Consider the following 15,653-nt stretch of genomic DNA (forward strand, 5'->3'; position numbering starts at 1 on the left):
GGAGTCTTAAAGGCTCATTGCACCAGGCGTTGTAAAAAAATAATAAAAATATTTATTTGTACAGGCTTATGTTGAATAGAAAAGACAGACATATTACAGGTACTATTCAATATGGCCCTCATAAGTGTTCATCTTAGCAACTTGTCATCAAGGCTGGGGCTAGAGCTTAGTATGAAAAATTATAGAAGTTGATTAAAAATAATGTGTTAGGATGTTGGGCTTTTATTTCCTTCACTGTACAGTTCTGAGTGTTTTAGATATTGGATAAAGTTCTGCACAGAAAATGAGAGCTTGGGCAGATAGAACCTGACAACACTGCTTGCACTTTACTGTTTTCCTCTTGCAATTAATAATTGACATCTCCCTTTCATTGTTTTGTAACTGAAAGGAGAAGGTTTAGTGAGAGCTGTGATGCCTCTGCTGAGCTTCCTGTCTTGCATCTCTGAGGAGGAGCAGATCAGAAGTGGTTCTTGAAGTGGGTGTTCAGATTTTGCTGTACTGCCAGAGCAGATATCACGTTTGGCTGCTTGAAGACATAGGGGGTATGGACACAGGTCAATTTGCAATAAGAGGTATGTAATGAAGTGATGAATTGCCCACATTTTTGGAGGACTAATCAGGTGGATTAGGATGTGCTATCAGCTGATCTGCAGTTTGGAGAAAAAAAAAAAGAGCTGAGGGTTCAGTATTATTTTCACTTTGGTTAGGAAGGGTAGTTCAACTATTGTGTAAAGACCAAGAGCCTTTTAAATACGAGCTCCTGATTTCAAGTGCCCTTCAGTGGCCACGCCACTTAAAACAGCTCCTGCTGTGTCTGTTTTGCTGGTGCAGATGTTTGTGTAATGATACAGTGAATGGCTCTGTCAGGTCAGAAATGGCTTTTCTCCCTCTCAGAATTTTCTTGACCGGATCAGTTCCCTGATGTGACTTGCTCGTGAGTAGCTGTGTTAACACCATAGAGAAAGCCAGACCTCTTCAGCTGACCCTATATGTGGGTCCAAAATCGTTGTTTTAATCTTCCACATAAATCTGACTGATTTGCATAGATTCTTACTAAAATAGCAGTGTCTGTAAAAATTTGGATGGATAACTTTCAACAAGGGGTTGGTAGATTTTTGAAAGCTATTTAAGTGCATCTGTGCTGTTGATTGAGACTGAGAACCAATGGCATAATAATAAAATCAAATACACACCATCAGCCAAAATTCTGCTGAACTTTGATCATTTGTTATATTTCTAGCAATACATTTTTTCATAGTACTACAACTTAAATACTGGCTTACAACAGAAGTTCTTGTCAAATTTCTTCTTCATGTTTAGGAATATGAATTTAACAGTACACTTCACTGAAAGTGCAAAGCTAAACTGGAGATGGTATTTTAGTTTTTTTCACTTAGTGCGTAAGGAAAACTTGCAGATGCAAAAAGTCTGTGTATTTTGTGGTGTTACAGAAATGGTTTTTTACAAAAATATTTTGGATGTGAGGGAAGAAAGCAGCAGCCAAGTAATAGCCACATGTGCAATTTGATTATTTTTTGTTGTAGCTTGTTTACATTATGCCTTTTATTATAGCAGTTGAATGCTCTGAATATGTCTGCTCACATCTCCCCTGTGAGGTAGGAAGGTACACTGACTCAGGCTTACTGTGGTTGGGCTTTTTGTGTGGTCACTTAAGGAAATACATGGAAAAAGATGTGAATGTAGATTTTATCTAGCACAATAATCTCCAGAGCATTCCCCTCTCTCAACTGACAAAGCTAACTGTGCTCCTTCTGCCACGCTCATCTGTTCCTCACCCATTCTGTGAGAACCACTTCCTTAATTGTTTGGATTTAAGCTCAATACATAATGACTTTCTGAAAAGCTGTACAGACATTTTGGTAAAGAAGGCATACTGTGTCTGTGAGATGATGGAAGCTAGTTACAATCCACTTGGCCAAGCTGTAGCTCATTTGAGGAATTTTTTGATAAGTTTTCACTAGGAAGGATAAAACTAAGTTTTGTGGGGGTTTTTTGGTTGGAATTTTTTTGTGGTGTGTTGGTTTTTTTTTTGTTGTTTTTTTTTTTTTTTTTTTTTTGTCAAGACCAGTATTACCACTGATTTGCAATGCATGTTGCTAATATGTGTTGTATTAATACATACTTAAGCATGTGTAACCACTACATATGGTTTCTAAGACATGCTGTGAATTTTAGAATGATAAAATCTGATTTCCATTAATGCAGTATTCTCAGTTTAATTTAATTTTTATCTACTTTACAAGATACTTCAGTTTAGCTACTTGCATAGGGTCTGGCGCTCTCTGTGGTAAGTGACTGTATCCTGTTTCAGCTTTGAGTGGTGTAGTAAGGTTTGTTTGACAGAATATATGATGATGGCTTGGTGAGACCCAGATCTGACTAGTTTTTTCTAGAAGTGTGGTGGTGAATAATATCAGAAACATGACTTTCTGAAAGAAGTGAGCAGTGAATGTTACTGCTTGGACAAACTGGTGACTGTTTGAAGGGCTGACTGTCTTGGTTTACTTCTATAGCACCCATAATGTTGAAAACAAGTTTTAATTATTCTCCTTTTTCTTTTAAAAAGGCATCAAATGTAGAAGAAATAAGTTATATCTGTTACTTTGTTAAATGTAGTCTTAGGTTTGATCTTTAAATTCATCTTCTTGTGGCATAAGTGGCTGATTTGCCTTTTCTTAAAAGCAGCAGTGTTCCTCCAAAGCTGAAATATGGTCAGTCTATTTCCAGCCATTGATCAGGTGTGCAGGTAATAACTCTGTACGTGCAGGAATGAGGGTTAGCAGCTTGGCCTTGACAACAGAAATGTACTCAGTACACGGAAATCCTTTTTTCCTCTGTTTCTGGCTGAATTTGGAACAGAAGCATTATTTCTTACAAAATATACTCCTGAATTGTTCGTACTCGGGTTCTGGCTTTTGAGATTGTTTTGGTTATGTGTGTTCTCTGATAGTTTAAGAAGATAGAATGAGGAAGGACAAAAATAGTGATTTTTGCATTTTGTATGAGTTGTGGCAAGAAATGGCTGCAAACTTCTGTACATCTCTGTCACTTGCACAGCATTTAGCAAGTGAGTCTATTTTAATCAGAACTGTGGACACTCTGTAACCCTCCCAACTTCTTAGTGTACATTTTGGCCTGTGGAAATACTGTCTTACTGTTCATCACCTGCCTGTAAATGCATTTTCTTCCCTGATAAGCATGCTAGGAAGTGAGAGGCTTTTGACAGAGCACTAAAGATATATTGCGTTTGACTGCTGCCTGAGACTTCTCTGCACAGATGGATCGCGGTAGTCAACCCAAATCTAAAGAAAATTTAACGAAGCGGAAAGACCTCACTTATGTCCTACTGAATGAGCTGGTGGTGGTTTCATTTGCTCCTTTATAGGCTTATAGTCAAGAATTAGGCGTGTCCACACAGTGTTTTGGTTTTTGGTTCGCTTGTTATGAGCTGTCTGTAGTGATGCATTACTATGTTGGCATCAGTGTTACATGGGGAGATCTGGGCAGCTGTCCTGTTATTTGTCCAGTCTTTGATAATCAGGGCAGAAAGAGTTGTAAAGGTTTATGTGGCTGTGAAGGAAAGCCTAGCATGGTACATTGCAGAAGATCATCTCACAGAGTGATCTTGATGTGGGAGTACTGATGAGTTCTCTTAATCAGCACTGGTTAGGGGCACCCTGATGCACATGGAGAAGCCATTGAAAGATGCTTACATGCTATTGACTGACATTGGATAATCTTGCATACAGCAAGGTCACAATGCAGTAGCTTCATATTTTGAGTAACTCCTGTGTTAACAAATTTCTGTGAGGCTGTTTCAAATGATTAAACAGGAGAGAAAATCTGCATTATGCTTAAAAATAAGTTCACATGAAGAAGGTCAATTGATACAGTGCTTGAAATAACTTCACACGTTTCACAAATAAGTCTGAGATTTGGGTAAGAGGACCTATTGCTTCTTCCTATTCAAGACTTCTGTGCAGTGATTCTGTAAGTGAGGCTGTTTTTTATCAGCCACACAAACTTGTAATATGTTTCCTTTGTTCCTGCCAGGTTGAAGGCAAATTTTGATTAGAGGGCTACTGGGGGAGAAATGAATGTGTTGGAGCAAAGTGAAACTGCTTAGCTCGGTGAGTGTAGTCTGCAGTGTCTAGATGGATGTGCTTAGATGGCTCTACAGCTACGGGCTGTAAATACTTTAAAGTCATGCAGCTTTACTGAGAGAGCTGCATGCACGTGTAGCAAGAGTGTAGGTGTGACACTGGAGTAGTGAAAACTGTGCAGACTCTTACCTTCCCTTTGAATAAACAAAGATGTTGCATCTTGTGTGTGTTGGAAAGTACTGTAAATGTGTGTAATTTGTGGCTGTTAACAAAATACTTGTTTGGAGGCAGGACTTGGTCCCTTCTGCTGGGGATGGCATTATGGATGTGTACTGGCATTATGGAGTTTTATATGATTGTGTTGTAGTCTCCAGTTGGCAGATGCTGCATTGTTCTCTTGAGATCATGCATGAGGAGGAGTATGTACCAGCTGAAAATGTTTTATTTAAAGGCTTCCAGTAAAAAAATAATAAAACAGATACTTTTTTTATATGTGGGTGGGGAGAGACTTTGAAGGCCTTATCTATCTGAATGTATTTTATTAACAAGACTTGTCCAGGGGATTATTCTCAGTGGTTTTGCTCAGAGTATAGCACTTAGATATAAGCACTTTACAGGGCTGTAACTATTAAGAAAGGCTATTGCAGTAGTAATTCTAATAGTTCTGTATTTATAGCACATTAATGACAGGAAATGTGCTATATGTCTGAAGTTATCAGTGATGTAATGGGTTGGATCACGTTCTATCTTTTTTTACTCCTGTTATTAATGAAATGCCTTTTTTCTTTTTGGCAGCTATTCTACTGAATATGTTACTCAAGTTAGTCTCCTTGTGAAATACTCAAAGCAAGTATTGTCCTGGTGAAAACTTCTTATTTGTTTGTCAGGGTAAATTCCAAGAATGAAAAAAAAATAAATTGAAGGATAAAAATCTGATCTCCCTGTTTTGAGTTAGCATACATAACTTCTGGACTAAATAAATGTTACATGATTGCATGAGATTATGGAGGATAAGAATTTGTGCCTTGGTTGACCTTTACTATATCTCTGTTCTTAACGGCATTTTACAGCATCTTGTGTTGTTTCTATTCATTATATAATTAAAATTCCTCTTTTTTAATAGTGAACAAGTCTTAAGACTGTTTGTCAGCATTGTTAACATACATTAATTTGAAAATGTAGAAGTTTTCAAGCCTGTGGGTAGAGTTACAGCGAGCCAATATCATTCAGCGATTAAAGTTTTTGTATGATGTAATGCAAAGAGGCTTCCTGAGATCTTGTCCAGACTATGCAGAGTAAGCTTTGGTAAAGCCATGTTTAAAAACTGGGTGTGAGATTCTGTGGGAGACTGAGCCTGTGAGAGGATGGCAGTGTTGCTTTCATGAAAAGAGAATGGGTGCCAAGCACGTGGTAGCCAGGGTGTGCACAGTCTCCATGGCAAGTGAATGTTGCTGATTGCAGAGCCCCACACTGCTTATCTAGAGAGCTGCTTTTAACATCTGCCAGTTGCAGTAGATATTCTCTTACCTTTAGCTTGATAACTTTCTTCTATGTATGTTCTTTTTTCCCCTCATTTTTTTGCCTTAACAGCAAGTCACACAAAAAAAGAAAGAAGCTTGCCTTAGGTATCCTAATTTTAGTCCTACCCTGATAGGGCTGGAGCTTCAAACGAATAAAACATCAGAAGCAGTAATTCAGAAAAAGGAGGAGCTTATCCATAATAAGCCTGAACTGGACAGATTGGCACACTGTGGCATTCATAGAAGTGTTATTCATGTGATATATGTAGTCTTTAAAATGCTAAAAAAGTGGAAGTTCAGCAGAACAGCAGATCCCTCTTATTGCACTTAAAATATAAGATTAAAACAGCAGTAAAGTTGACTTCCTAGAAGAAGAAAGACAGAATTTGAGGTATAAACAATTTGACAGTTCCCTTTTGATTCTAGTAATATTATTATGTGCATCAATCTGCATGAACCAAGGCTGTAACATAAAGTTAGAGGAAAGGGGCTGCAGAGACATGCAGTGCTGTGGGGTGGTTTTGTACCTGTGTGTTCTTTAGCCTACACACACAGATAGTAGAAGATGAAAGACTCCAGAGTCTTCTTCAGGTAACATACATGTTAGTTAAAAAAATAACCTTGGTAGGCAGATGGGAAAAGAACTGGATGCCAAATCTTGCCTGCATCTCATTTGTGTGCCTGTTTTGTTTTTGGTTTTTTTTTTTGTGAGTTTGGTGATCTACTCAAATAAAACTTAAGTGCAAATCTAGAAATTAAATGGGTTCAGCTGAATGTGGAAAACACAAAACATGGCTAAATATGAAAACATAATGCAGGCAATTTTTCCAGGAGGTCTCCAATCTGAGGAGTTGGGGTTTTGTTTCCTGGAAAAGTGTGTGCATTGTCTTAACATTCTTTTAAAGGAAAGAGTTGGTCCAGGTGGCTTTATCCATATTTTTTTTCAGGAAGAGAAAACCACAAGGCATGAAGTGCTTGTGTCATCTGTTAATTTGGGGGGTTTGTTTTGTTTGGTTGGTTTTGGTTTTTTCTTTGTTTGTTTGGCTTTGGTGTTTAAAGGCAGTGTACATGCATGTACTTGTTCATTTCCATACTTTTCTTAATGCATCTAGTAATGTGACAGGCTTTTATAGAAGGACTAGCCAGGGTCCCCAGACAATTCTGCAGTTGTGGTCCAGTCCTTGAGGGTGAGTCATAATTCCACATACTGAATAATATGTTGAAATACAGAGGAGAGCCTTCCTGGAGTTTGTTTACTTATGAGTTGCTTATGTAAGTGTAGATGCTCATACACAGTATTCCAAAATATATTCTGACTGGCAAGTGTTTTCAGTTCTGTTTCATTCAAGGTAATATAGAAATCCTGAGGAATGAAGTTGTAGACTGCTTTGCTTAAATAGAGTGAACTTGTTTTAACTTTCCATCCTGTAAAGCAAAGCAGATGGCTGGGGGGAAAATGTGATGTGTTGTCTTGTGTTGGTTTTCACGTAGGGGTGTCACTGGAATTACTCAGGAACTGAGCATTGAGTATGCTGGTGCCAGTTCTTTCACACACTCACATGGATCCTTTCATTGGATTGTCTTGATTTGAGCTTTGGTCAATTGTATCTTGAGTGTTTGCTTATAGAAATCTTCCTGGTGTGAAACATGGACCTTGGGTATCATTCCTGTGGTAAATCCAAGGGTGGTTTGAAAGCATTGCAGGGTTCTTGTCACATCTCTAAGCGTGGTAGCAAAATACTTGGATTACTCCCAGTATTAGCCCTAGGGAATAGTTGGATGGTGAGGATTGCTCTCATTTGCTTTGCAAATATTGTTGGAAGTTTCTCTCTTTAGGGGCACAAAACCACAGCCAGTAAGTAAATGATGGTGGGGAAATATTAATGCTGGAAGTCCAACTGGTAGTAGGCTACTGGCCTGCATCACGTAGAAGATTGGCAGGTTGCAAGACAAGGGGGTTAAACATTGATGTACCAGGAAGTAGAAGAGAAATACTAAATTTTAATTGCTGTTGAAGCAGGGAAATTGAGTGGGGTACTGGTGTGACTGAGAAACATACCTTTTTTTTTCCCTCTCTTTTTCTCCATATTTAGGAGGGCTTTCGAGCTGCTGCTCTGCTGCTGAACAGCATGCAGTCCTTTCGGGAGCAAAGTAGTTATCACGGAAACCAGCAGAGCTACCCGCAGGAAGTGCACACTTCATCCCGACTGGAAGAGTTCAGCCCCCGCCAGCAGGCCCAGATGTTCCAGAGCTTTGGAGGAGGTGCTGGCAGTGGACGTCGTGGAGCAACAGGAGCCTCTACAGCAATGCCTGGTGAGAGCTCTGGCCATCAGAGCTACCAAGGTTTCAGAAAAGAAGCAGGAGAGTTTTACTATATGGCTGCCAACAAAGATCCAGTGGTATCAGGAGGGCAGCAGCCGCCTCAGCGCAGGCCTTCTGGACCAGTACAGAGCTATGGGCCCCCTCAAGGGAGTAGCTTTGGGAGTCAGTATGGGAGTGAGGGACATGTGGGCCAGTTCCAAACACAGCACTCAACCCTTGGGGGTGTATCCCACTATCAACAGGATTATACTGGTCCTTTTTCTCCAGGGAGTGCCCAGTATCAGCAGCAGGCTTCTAGCCAGCAGCAGCAGGTGCAGCAGCTGAGACAGCAGATCTATCAATCTCATCAGCCTTTACCCCAGGCTTCCAGCCAGTCTGCTTCTAGCACCTCACACTTGCAGCCAATGCAGCGTCCATCCACCCTGCCTTCCTCTGCTTCAGGCTACCAGTTACGAGTGGGTCAGTTCAGCCAACACTATCAGCCACCTTCGTCATCCTCCTCCTCCTCTTTCCCTTCCCCACAGCGTTTTGGCCAGTCAGGACAGAATTATGACGGAAGCTACAACGTGAATTCTGGGTCGCAGTACGAAGGCCATGCTGTGGGTTCCAATGCACAGGCCTATGGCACCCAGTCAAACTACAGCTTTCAGACTCAACCGATGAAAAGCTTTGAGCAGTCTAAGCTGCCCCAGAGTGGGCAGCAGGGGCAGCAGCAACAGCACCCACCTCAGCACGTAATGCAGTATTCAAATGCTGCCACCAAACTCTCTCTTCAAAGTCAAGTGGGACAGTACAGCCAGACTGAAGTTCCTGTAAGATCACCGATGCAGTTCCACCAAAACTTCAGTCCAATCTCTAATCCATCTCCTGCTGCATCTGTGGTTCAGTCTCCAAGCTGCAGCTCTACCCCTTCTCCACTCATGCCAGGTGGAGAAAATCTCCAGTGTGGGCAGGGCAACATGTCCATGGGTTCTCGAAACCGGATCCTGCAGATGATGCCTCAGCTTAGTCCTACACCATCTATGATGCCAAGCCCCAATGCTCATGCAAGTGGATTCAAGGGGTTTGGACTGGAAGGACTGCAGGAAAAAAGGCTCACAGATCCAGGACTCAGCAGCCTGAGTGCTCTAAGTTCTCAAGTTGCCAATCTGCCCAACACAGTCCAGCACATGTTGCTCTCAGATGCCTTGGCACCTCAGAAAAAAAGTTCCAAAAGATCATCCTCTTCCAAGAAGGCTGACAGCTGCACCAACTCAGAAGGCTCCTCCCAGGCTGAGGAGCAACTCAAGTCTCCCATGGCAGAGTCCCTAGATGGTGGCTGTTCCAGTAGTTCAGAGGATCATGGGGAAAGGGTGAGACAGCTGAGTGGCCAGAGTACCAGCTCAGACACCACTTACAAAGGGGGTAATTTAGAGAGACCCAACTCCTCACCAGCACAAGGTTCTCAGAATGAGCCGTCAAAACTCAGCAGCAGTCCTGCAGCTAGGGAGGATGTGGCTTCCCCTGATGGGAAGGAAGCTGTGGTGGCTGTGGAAAATGCCCCAAAAGTGAATGAAAAGGCAGTTGGGGTGATTGTGTCCCGGGAAGCCATGGCAGGAAGAGTAGAAAAGTCAGGTGGACAAGATAAACCTGCACAAGATGATGCTTCCACAGCCTCTCAAGCACCAGCTAGCACTAGTGGAGCAAAAGAAGCTGGGCATGCAGGGACACAGCAAGAGACTCAAGGAGGAGGTAAAGGGAGCAAAAGTGGCGATAACACTAACCATAATGGGGAGGGGAACAGCCAGCCTGGTCATGCAGTTGTTGGGCCAAATTTTCCTGCAAGAACAGAATCTTCCAAGTCTCCTGGCAGTTTAAGATACAGCTACAAGGATAATATAGCACCTGGTATACAGAGAGGTATTGGTGGCTTTCCACAGTATCCATCTGGTCAAGAAAAGGGAGATTTTCCAGGGCATAGTGAGCGCAAAGGCCGTAATGAGAAGTTTCCTAGCCTCCTCCAAGAGGTTTTACAGGGGTACCACCATCATCCAGACAGAAGGTACTCTAGGAATGCGCAGGAGCATTCTGGGATGGCTGGGAGTTTGGAGGGAGCCATGAGACCCAATGTTTTAATTAGTCAAACCAATGAATTGACCAATAGAGGCCTCTTAAACAAAAGCATGGGGTCCCTCCTAGAGGGCCCTCACTGGGGTCCCTGGGATAGGAAGTCTAGCAGTGCAGCTCCAGACATGAAGCAGATAAATTTAGCTGATTACCCTATTGCTAGAAAGTTCGATGTGGAGTCTCAGTCTGCTGCCCATGAGGCAGGAGCACTCTCAGAGAGGAGATCAGTGATCTGTGACATATCCCCATTAAGGCAACTTGTAAGAGATCCTGGCCCTCACCCCATAGGGCACATGGGTCCTGAGGCCAGAAGCGGAAGGAGTGAACGTCTTGCCCCTGGCTTGAGCCAGTCAGTAATACTCCCTGGTGGTTTAGTATCCATGGAAACAAAGATGAAAGCTCACAGTGGGCAAATAAAGGAAGAAGATTTTGAGCAGTCAAAGAGCTCAGCTAGTCTCAACAATAAAAAAACAGGAGACCATTGTCATCCTGCTGGCATCAAGCATGAATCTTTTCGAGGCAATGCCAGCCCTGGAGCTGCAGTCTCTGATGCTGCTCCAGACTACATGCCCCAGCAGGACACCAGATCGACACAGATGAGACGAGGACCTGGCAGAACTGGAAGGGGTAAATCACCCTCTCAATATCAGGATCTTGCTGATAAGCTGAAAATGTCACCAGGCAGAAGCAGAGGCCCAGGTGCAGATCTGCATCACATGAACCCACACATGACACTATCTGAAAGAGTTAGCAGGGGTTCCTTGCATTCTGTCTACCCTCAGAATTCAGAAGGCCCATCTCTGGCTTCAGCATATCACACCAATGCTAGGCCTCATGCTTTTGGTGACCCCAACCAGAGTCTGAATTCCCAGTATCATTACAAGAGACAGATATACCAGCAACAGCAAGAAGAATACAAAGACTGGGCAAGCAGTGCTGCTCAGGGTGTGATTGCTGCAGCTCAGCACAGGCAGGAAGGAGCAAGGAAGAGCCCAAGACAGCAGCAGTTTCTGGAAAGAGTAAGGAGTCCCTTAAAAAATGACAAGGATGGAATGATGTACCTTCAAGGTAGCTCTTACCATGATACTGGAAGCCAGGAAGCTGGGCGCTGTGTCATGGGGAGTGACAGTACTCAGAGCAAATGCGCCGAACTGAAACATGGCAGCCAGAAGTTGCAGCATCATGAATCTGGTTGGGACCTCTCTCGGCAAACTTCTCCTGCCAAAAGCAGCGGCCCTCTTGGAGCAGCCAACCAAAAAAGATTTTGCCCTCAAGAGAGCGATGGGCATCGACGAGAGGAATCTACAGATTTGCCCAAGCCTAGTAATGCTATGCTTAGGCTCCCTGGCCAGGAGGACCAGTCTCCACAAAACCCATTAATTATGAGGAGGAGGGTCCGTTCTTTCATCTCTCCTATCCCTACCAAAAGACAGCCACACGATATGAAGAACAGTGGCAGTGACGATAAGGGGCGACTGATGACTTCAGCAAAAGAAGGAGCTGATAAAACATACAACTCCTATGCTCATTCATCTCAAAGCCAAGATGCTGGCAAATCAGTTGCAAAGGGAGATTCCTTCAAGGACCTGCCAAGTCCTGATAATAGGAATTGTCCTGCTGTTTCCCTCACAAGCCCGGCAAAGACCAAAATATTGCCCCCAAGAAAGGGGCGAGGATTAAAACTGGAAGCTATTGTTCAGAAAATTACATCTCCCAATATTAGGAGAAGCGTTTCTACCAACAGTGCTGAAACTGGTCCAGATACTGTCACTCTTGATGACATCCTGTCCCTCAAGAGTGGGCCTGAAGGAGGAAATGTGGCTGGACATGGACCAGAGGCTGAGAAAAGAAAAGGAGAGATACCAGATCAAGTGGGGCCAGCAAGCCAGGATACAAGTGGTGAAAAAACTGTTCCAAGATCTTCAGAAGAGTGGCAAAGCAGCGAGGATGATAAAAACAAAAAAGAGGTCCCTGAAACCACCAGTATTGGCAAAGAGGGAGGAGGATCCAGTGCAGTACCACCACCTTCTCAGAAGTCAGGTGGTCAGGGAAGGTCTGATGGATCTGTAAGTGGAGCTGGAACTCTGACGTTTTCTGACTCAAAAACAATCTCCCCTTCCAGTGTGTTCATTTCTGAACCAAATCCAAAGTCTGAGGAAAAAGATGGAGATGTGACAAACATTTCACCCAAGCCAGATGGTTTCCCTCCAAAGGGATATTTCCCCTCTGGAAAGAAAAAAGGGAGGCCAATTGGGAGTGTGAACAAGCAGAAGAAGCAGCAGCAACAGCAGCAGCTGCCTGTGCCCCCGCCTCCCCCGCCAGCACCATCACAGCCTGCAGAAGGGGTGGGTGCTGGTGAGCCAAAGCCCAAGAGGCAAAGGAGGGAGAGGCGAAAACCTGCAGCACAGCCACGGAAGCGGAAGCCTAGACGGGCTGCTCCAATCGTGGAGCCTCAAGAACCAGAGATCAAGCTTAAATATGCTACCCAGTCTGTAGATAAAACTGACTCCAAGAATAAGTCCTTTTTCCCTTATATTCATGTGGTAAACAAGTGTGAATTAGGCGCTGTGTGCACAATCATAAATGCGGAGGAAGAGGAGCAGAACAAATTGGTGAGGGGTCGGAAAGGACAGAGGTCTTCAACACCCCCTCCCAGCAATGCAGAGAGCAAAGTGCTGCCCACCTCAACTTTCATGCTGCAAGGCCCTGTAGTAACGGAGTCTTCTGTCTTGGGGCATCTGGTTTGCTGCCTGTGTGGCAAATGGGCCAGCTATCGTAACATGGGTGACCTCTTTGGTCCTTTCTACCCCCAGGATTATGCAGCTACCCTGCCCAAGAATCCACCTCCAAAGAGGGCCACAGAAATGCAGAGCAAGGTCAAGGTACGGCACAAAAGTGCTTCTAATGGTTCCAAGACAGATACTGAAGAGGAGGAGGAACAGCAACAACAGAAGGAACAAAGAAGCCTGGCTGCTCATCCCCGCTTTAAGAGGCGGCACCGCTCTGAGGACTGTGGCGGAGCCTCTCGGTCACTTTCAAGGGGAGCTTCTTGTAAAAAAGCATCCGCTGATGGTGGCAGTGCTGGTGAAAAGACTCCTTTGGACTCAAAACCATCTATGCCCACTTCAGAAGGTGGCACTGAGCTGGAGTTACAAATTCCTGAACTACCTCTTGACAGCAATGAATTTTGGGTCCATGAGGGTTGTATTCTCTGGGCCAATGGGATCTACCTGGTCTGTGGCAGGCTCTATGGGCTGCAGGAAGCTGTGGAGATTGCGAGAGAGATGGTGAGTACCTGACCTTGCTATACACAATTATTTTCTTTCATTAGCAAATATATACCATTTGGAATACTGTTTTTCTTGTTCTTCTCTCATATCTTAAACAGGCATTTTTTATCTTTAATCAATCTGTAGTGATGTCCTATTGATGACCTCATTTAGATCTCTGCCACACGTGATCAGATAAGATTCTTTGGACATCAAAAAGTTGGGTGCTTATTACCTAGTAAAAGTTCTGGATGTCCAAAGGCTTTCTCATGACTACAGTGGTCTCTTTGCCCTTCCTTCTTCTATTCTGTTAGATATTTAGTGTTCTCTAGGGCTCTTCTTGGAGTCATAGAGTGAAAGGACAAGTGGTAGCAGACACAAATTGCAGCAAAGAAAGTTCTAGTTCAATTGGCAAAAAAATTCAGTGAGGCTAATCAGACATTGGATTGAGGGTGGGGAAATGACAGAAAAGCTGTGGAATGCCCTGGTTTTGGAGATGTGGTTCTGGGTAGAGCCCTAAGCATCTTTACATCTCAAGGTGGATCTACCTTGGAAGTTGGCTCTGCTTTCAGCAGGGGCTCCTTCCAGTGTGAGTTACTCTGCACTATAATACATACTACACAGCTGTAGGAGAATTTGCAGTCCTTACAAAATAAGGTGGATAGAGCAGAATTGCACAAAGGTCTGTAAGCTTTGAGGGAAATATTTTGGGCTTAGTATCGATGAGTTCAGCATTCACAAATGACACTGGTAATTTACTTTCTCCAGAGAGGGAGTACACTATGAGTGAGAAGTAATAGGTAAAATTAAAGCTGGGACGAAGGAAAAACTTTTTTCACTGCTGTCTGATTGTGGATGGACACGTTCTTTCCTGAGGCAGAAGCTTTAAAACCACAGTTATGTACCTTGCTTTGCCATTGTCACTATCCTGCATTGCGTTTTTTATGGTTATCTTTTTTTGTATTGTTCTCTGTCTTGGGTCAGACCATGGAAGAGGCATAGAACTACTTTTTCCTGTTGCCTTCAGGTTCTTCCTTTTCTAAACAGTGTTGGGATCCAGTTTTTATCTTCTTTCCTCTGTATTGTTACATACAGCATGCTTGTTTCCTCCCCATGAACTTTTTCTTTGCAAGTTTGATTCCTGGCTTGTTCTAAATTTTCACTCAACTGTTCTTTGACAGTAATTACATGCTTCTCTGCCCTAACTTGATTTGGCTTGCATTCTTGTTTCTAGTCTCTCATTAAACATAGTCAGTTAATTTCATTTGGTTTTCATCGAGCCATGCCCGCGTGCTTGTTCTGATGCAACTGCTGAATTTCTTATCTCTGATAATTGCAAGGTTTCTTTCAGGTCCTCCACCACCATTCGGATTCTACTGGCAGTGTGGCCTGCTTTCATTTGTCTGGTAGTTCACCAGTATTTAGAATTTGTATCTCTCCAGCCTGATTTTCCCTTTTTACTGTGTGTAGGGTGTGTCTTTCACTTAGAATTCTGGTTTTCCCAATAGCAAATGCCTTTTTTACAAGTTCTTGAACTGCTTGAGTTATCCTCTAGTGATCCTTTTTGTGTCCCTGTTTGTGCAAAGGACATAAGCCCAGCTGTGCTCAAACATGCTGTGTTGAGAGGCTCTAATCAAACTTGTTCAATAATAGCAGCCCGTTATCCACATTTTCATGTGGGTTTTTGCATGTTGTTTGACGTCTAGTTCTTTCTCTGCGTGGAATCTTTGACTTTCTGATTGAATATGCTTTGGCTTACCCTTTAGCACTTTCTTCCAACTGTTACAATCATCTCCTACTTACAAGTAAAATTTTTTTTTCCTCTTCTTCTTTAACCGTTTCATCTGCCTTTATGGCACCTTACAAAAATATCTCCTTATCTCCCTTGAACTTTGTGTTCTTTTCCTCTACCTCTTTCCCTCAATCAGTTCCTCTATCTTTTCTTTTCCGTCATAATGCCAGTAGAAATAAGTGTTTCTCTTTTAAAAAAAAAAAAAAGGTACAAAATGCTCGTGGCCTCTCTTGCCTTTGCAACTACTTCTTAATTTCCTTTTTCTTTTTTCATCTCAAAGTTCTTTGAGTGCATTGTCTGGGGCTCTTGTCCTCCACTGTGGCTTCAGTTGTGCTCTACTGCAATTGTAATCAGTGTTTATGGTGATCTTTTCCCAGTTAAGGTTTAGATCCAGTGCCTAATTTTCCATTTTTCTGTCGACTACATTATCACTATCAGCTGTGCTGCTTTTGAAGTGTTGTTCCACCTTTGTTTCCTGCCTGTGTCTTTTGATTACCTCCTTGCTTTCCATTGTATTTTT

General features: G+C 42.9%; 1 protein-coding gene across 4 annotated transcripts in view; it reads left to right on the forward strand.

Moving 5' to 3' along the window:
* Positions 1 to 15,653, forward strand: part of TCF20 (transcription factor 20) — a 129,593-nt gene that overhangs the window by 74,973 nt on the left and 38,967 nt on the right. For all 4 annotated transcript variants that reach the window (XM_059471977.1, XM_059471980.1, XM_059471979.1 and 1 more), the window contains one exon: positions 7,738 to 13,359. In XM_059471977.1, the coding sequence (XP_059327960.1) occupies positions 7,774 to 13,359 (5,586 nt within the window). In that variant the 5' untranslated portion in view covers positions 7,738 to 7,773. The remainder of the gene's footprint in view (positions 1 to 7,737; positions 13,360 to 15,653) is intronic.

Source organism: Ammospiza nelsoni, chromosome 5, assembly GCF_027579445.1.
Source record: "Ammospiza nelsoni isolate bAmmNel1 chromosome 5, bAmmNel1.pri, whole genome shotgun sequence".
Lineage (NCBI taxonomy): Eukaryota > Metazoa > Chordata > Aves > Passeriformes > Passerellidae > Ammospiza > Ammospiza nelsoni.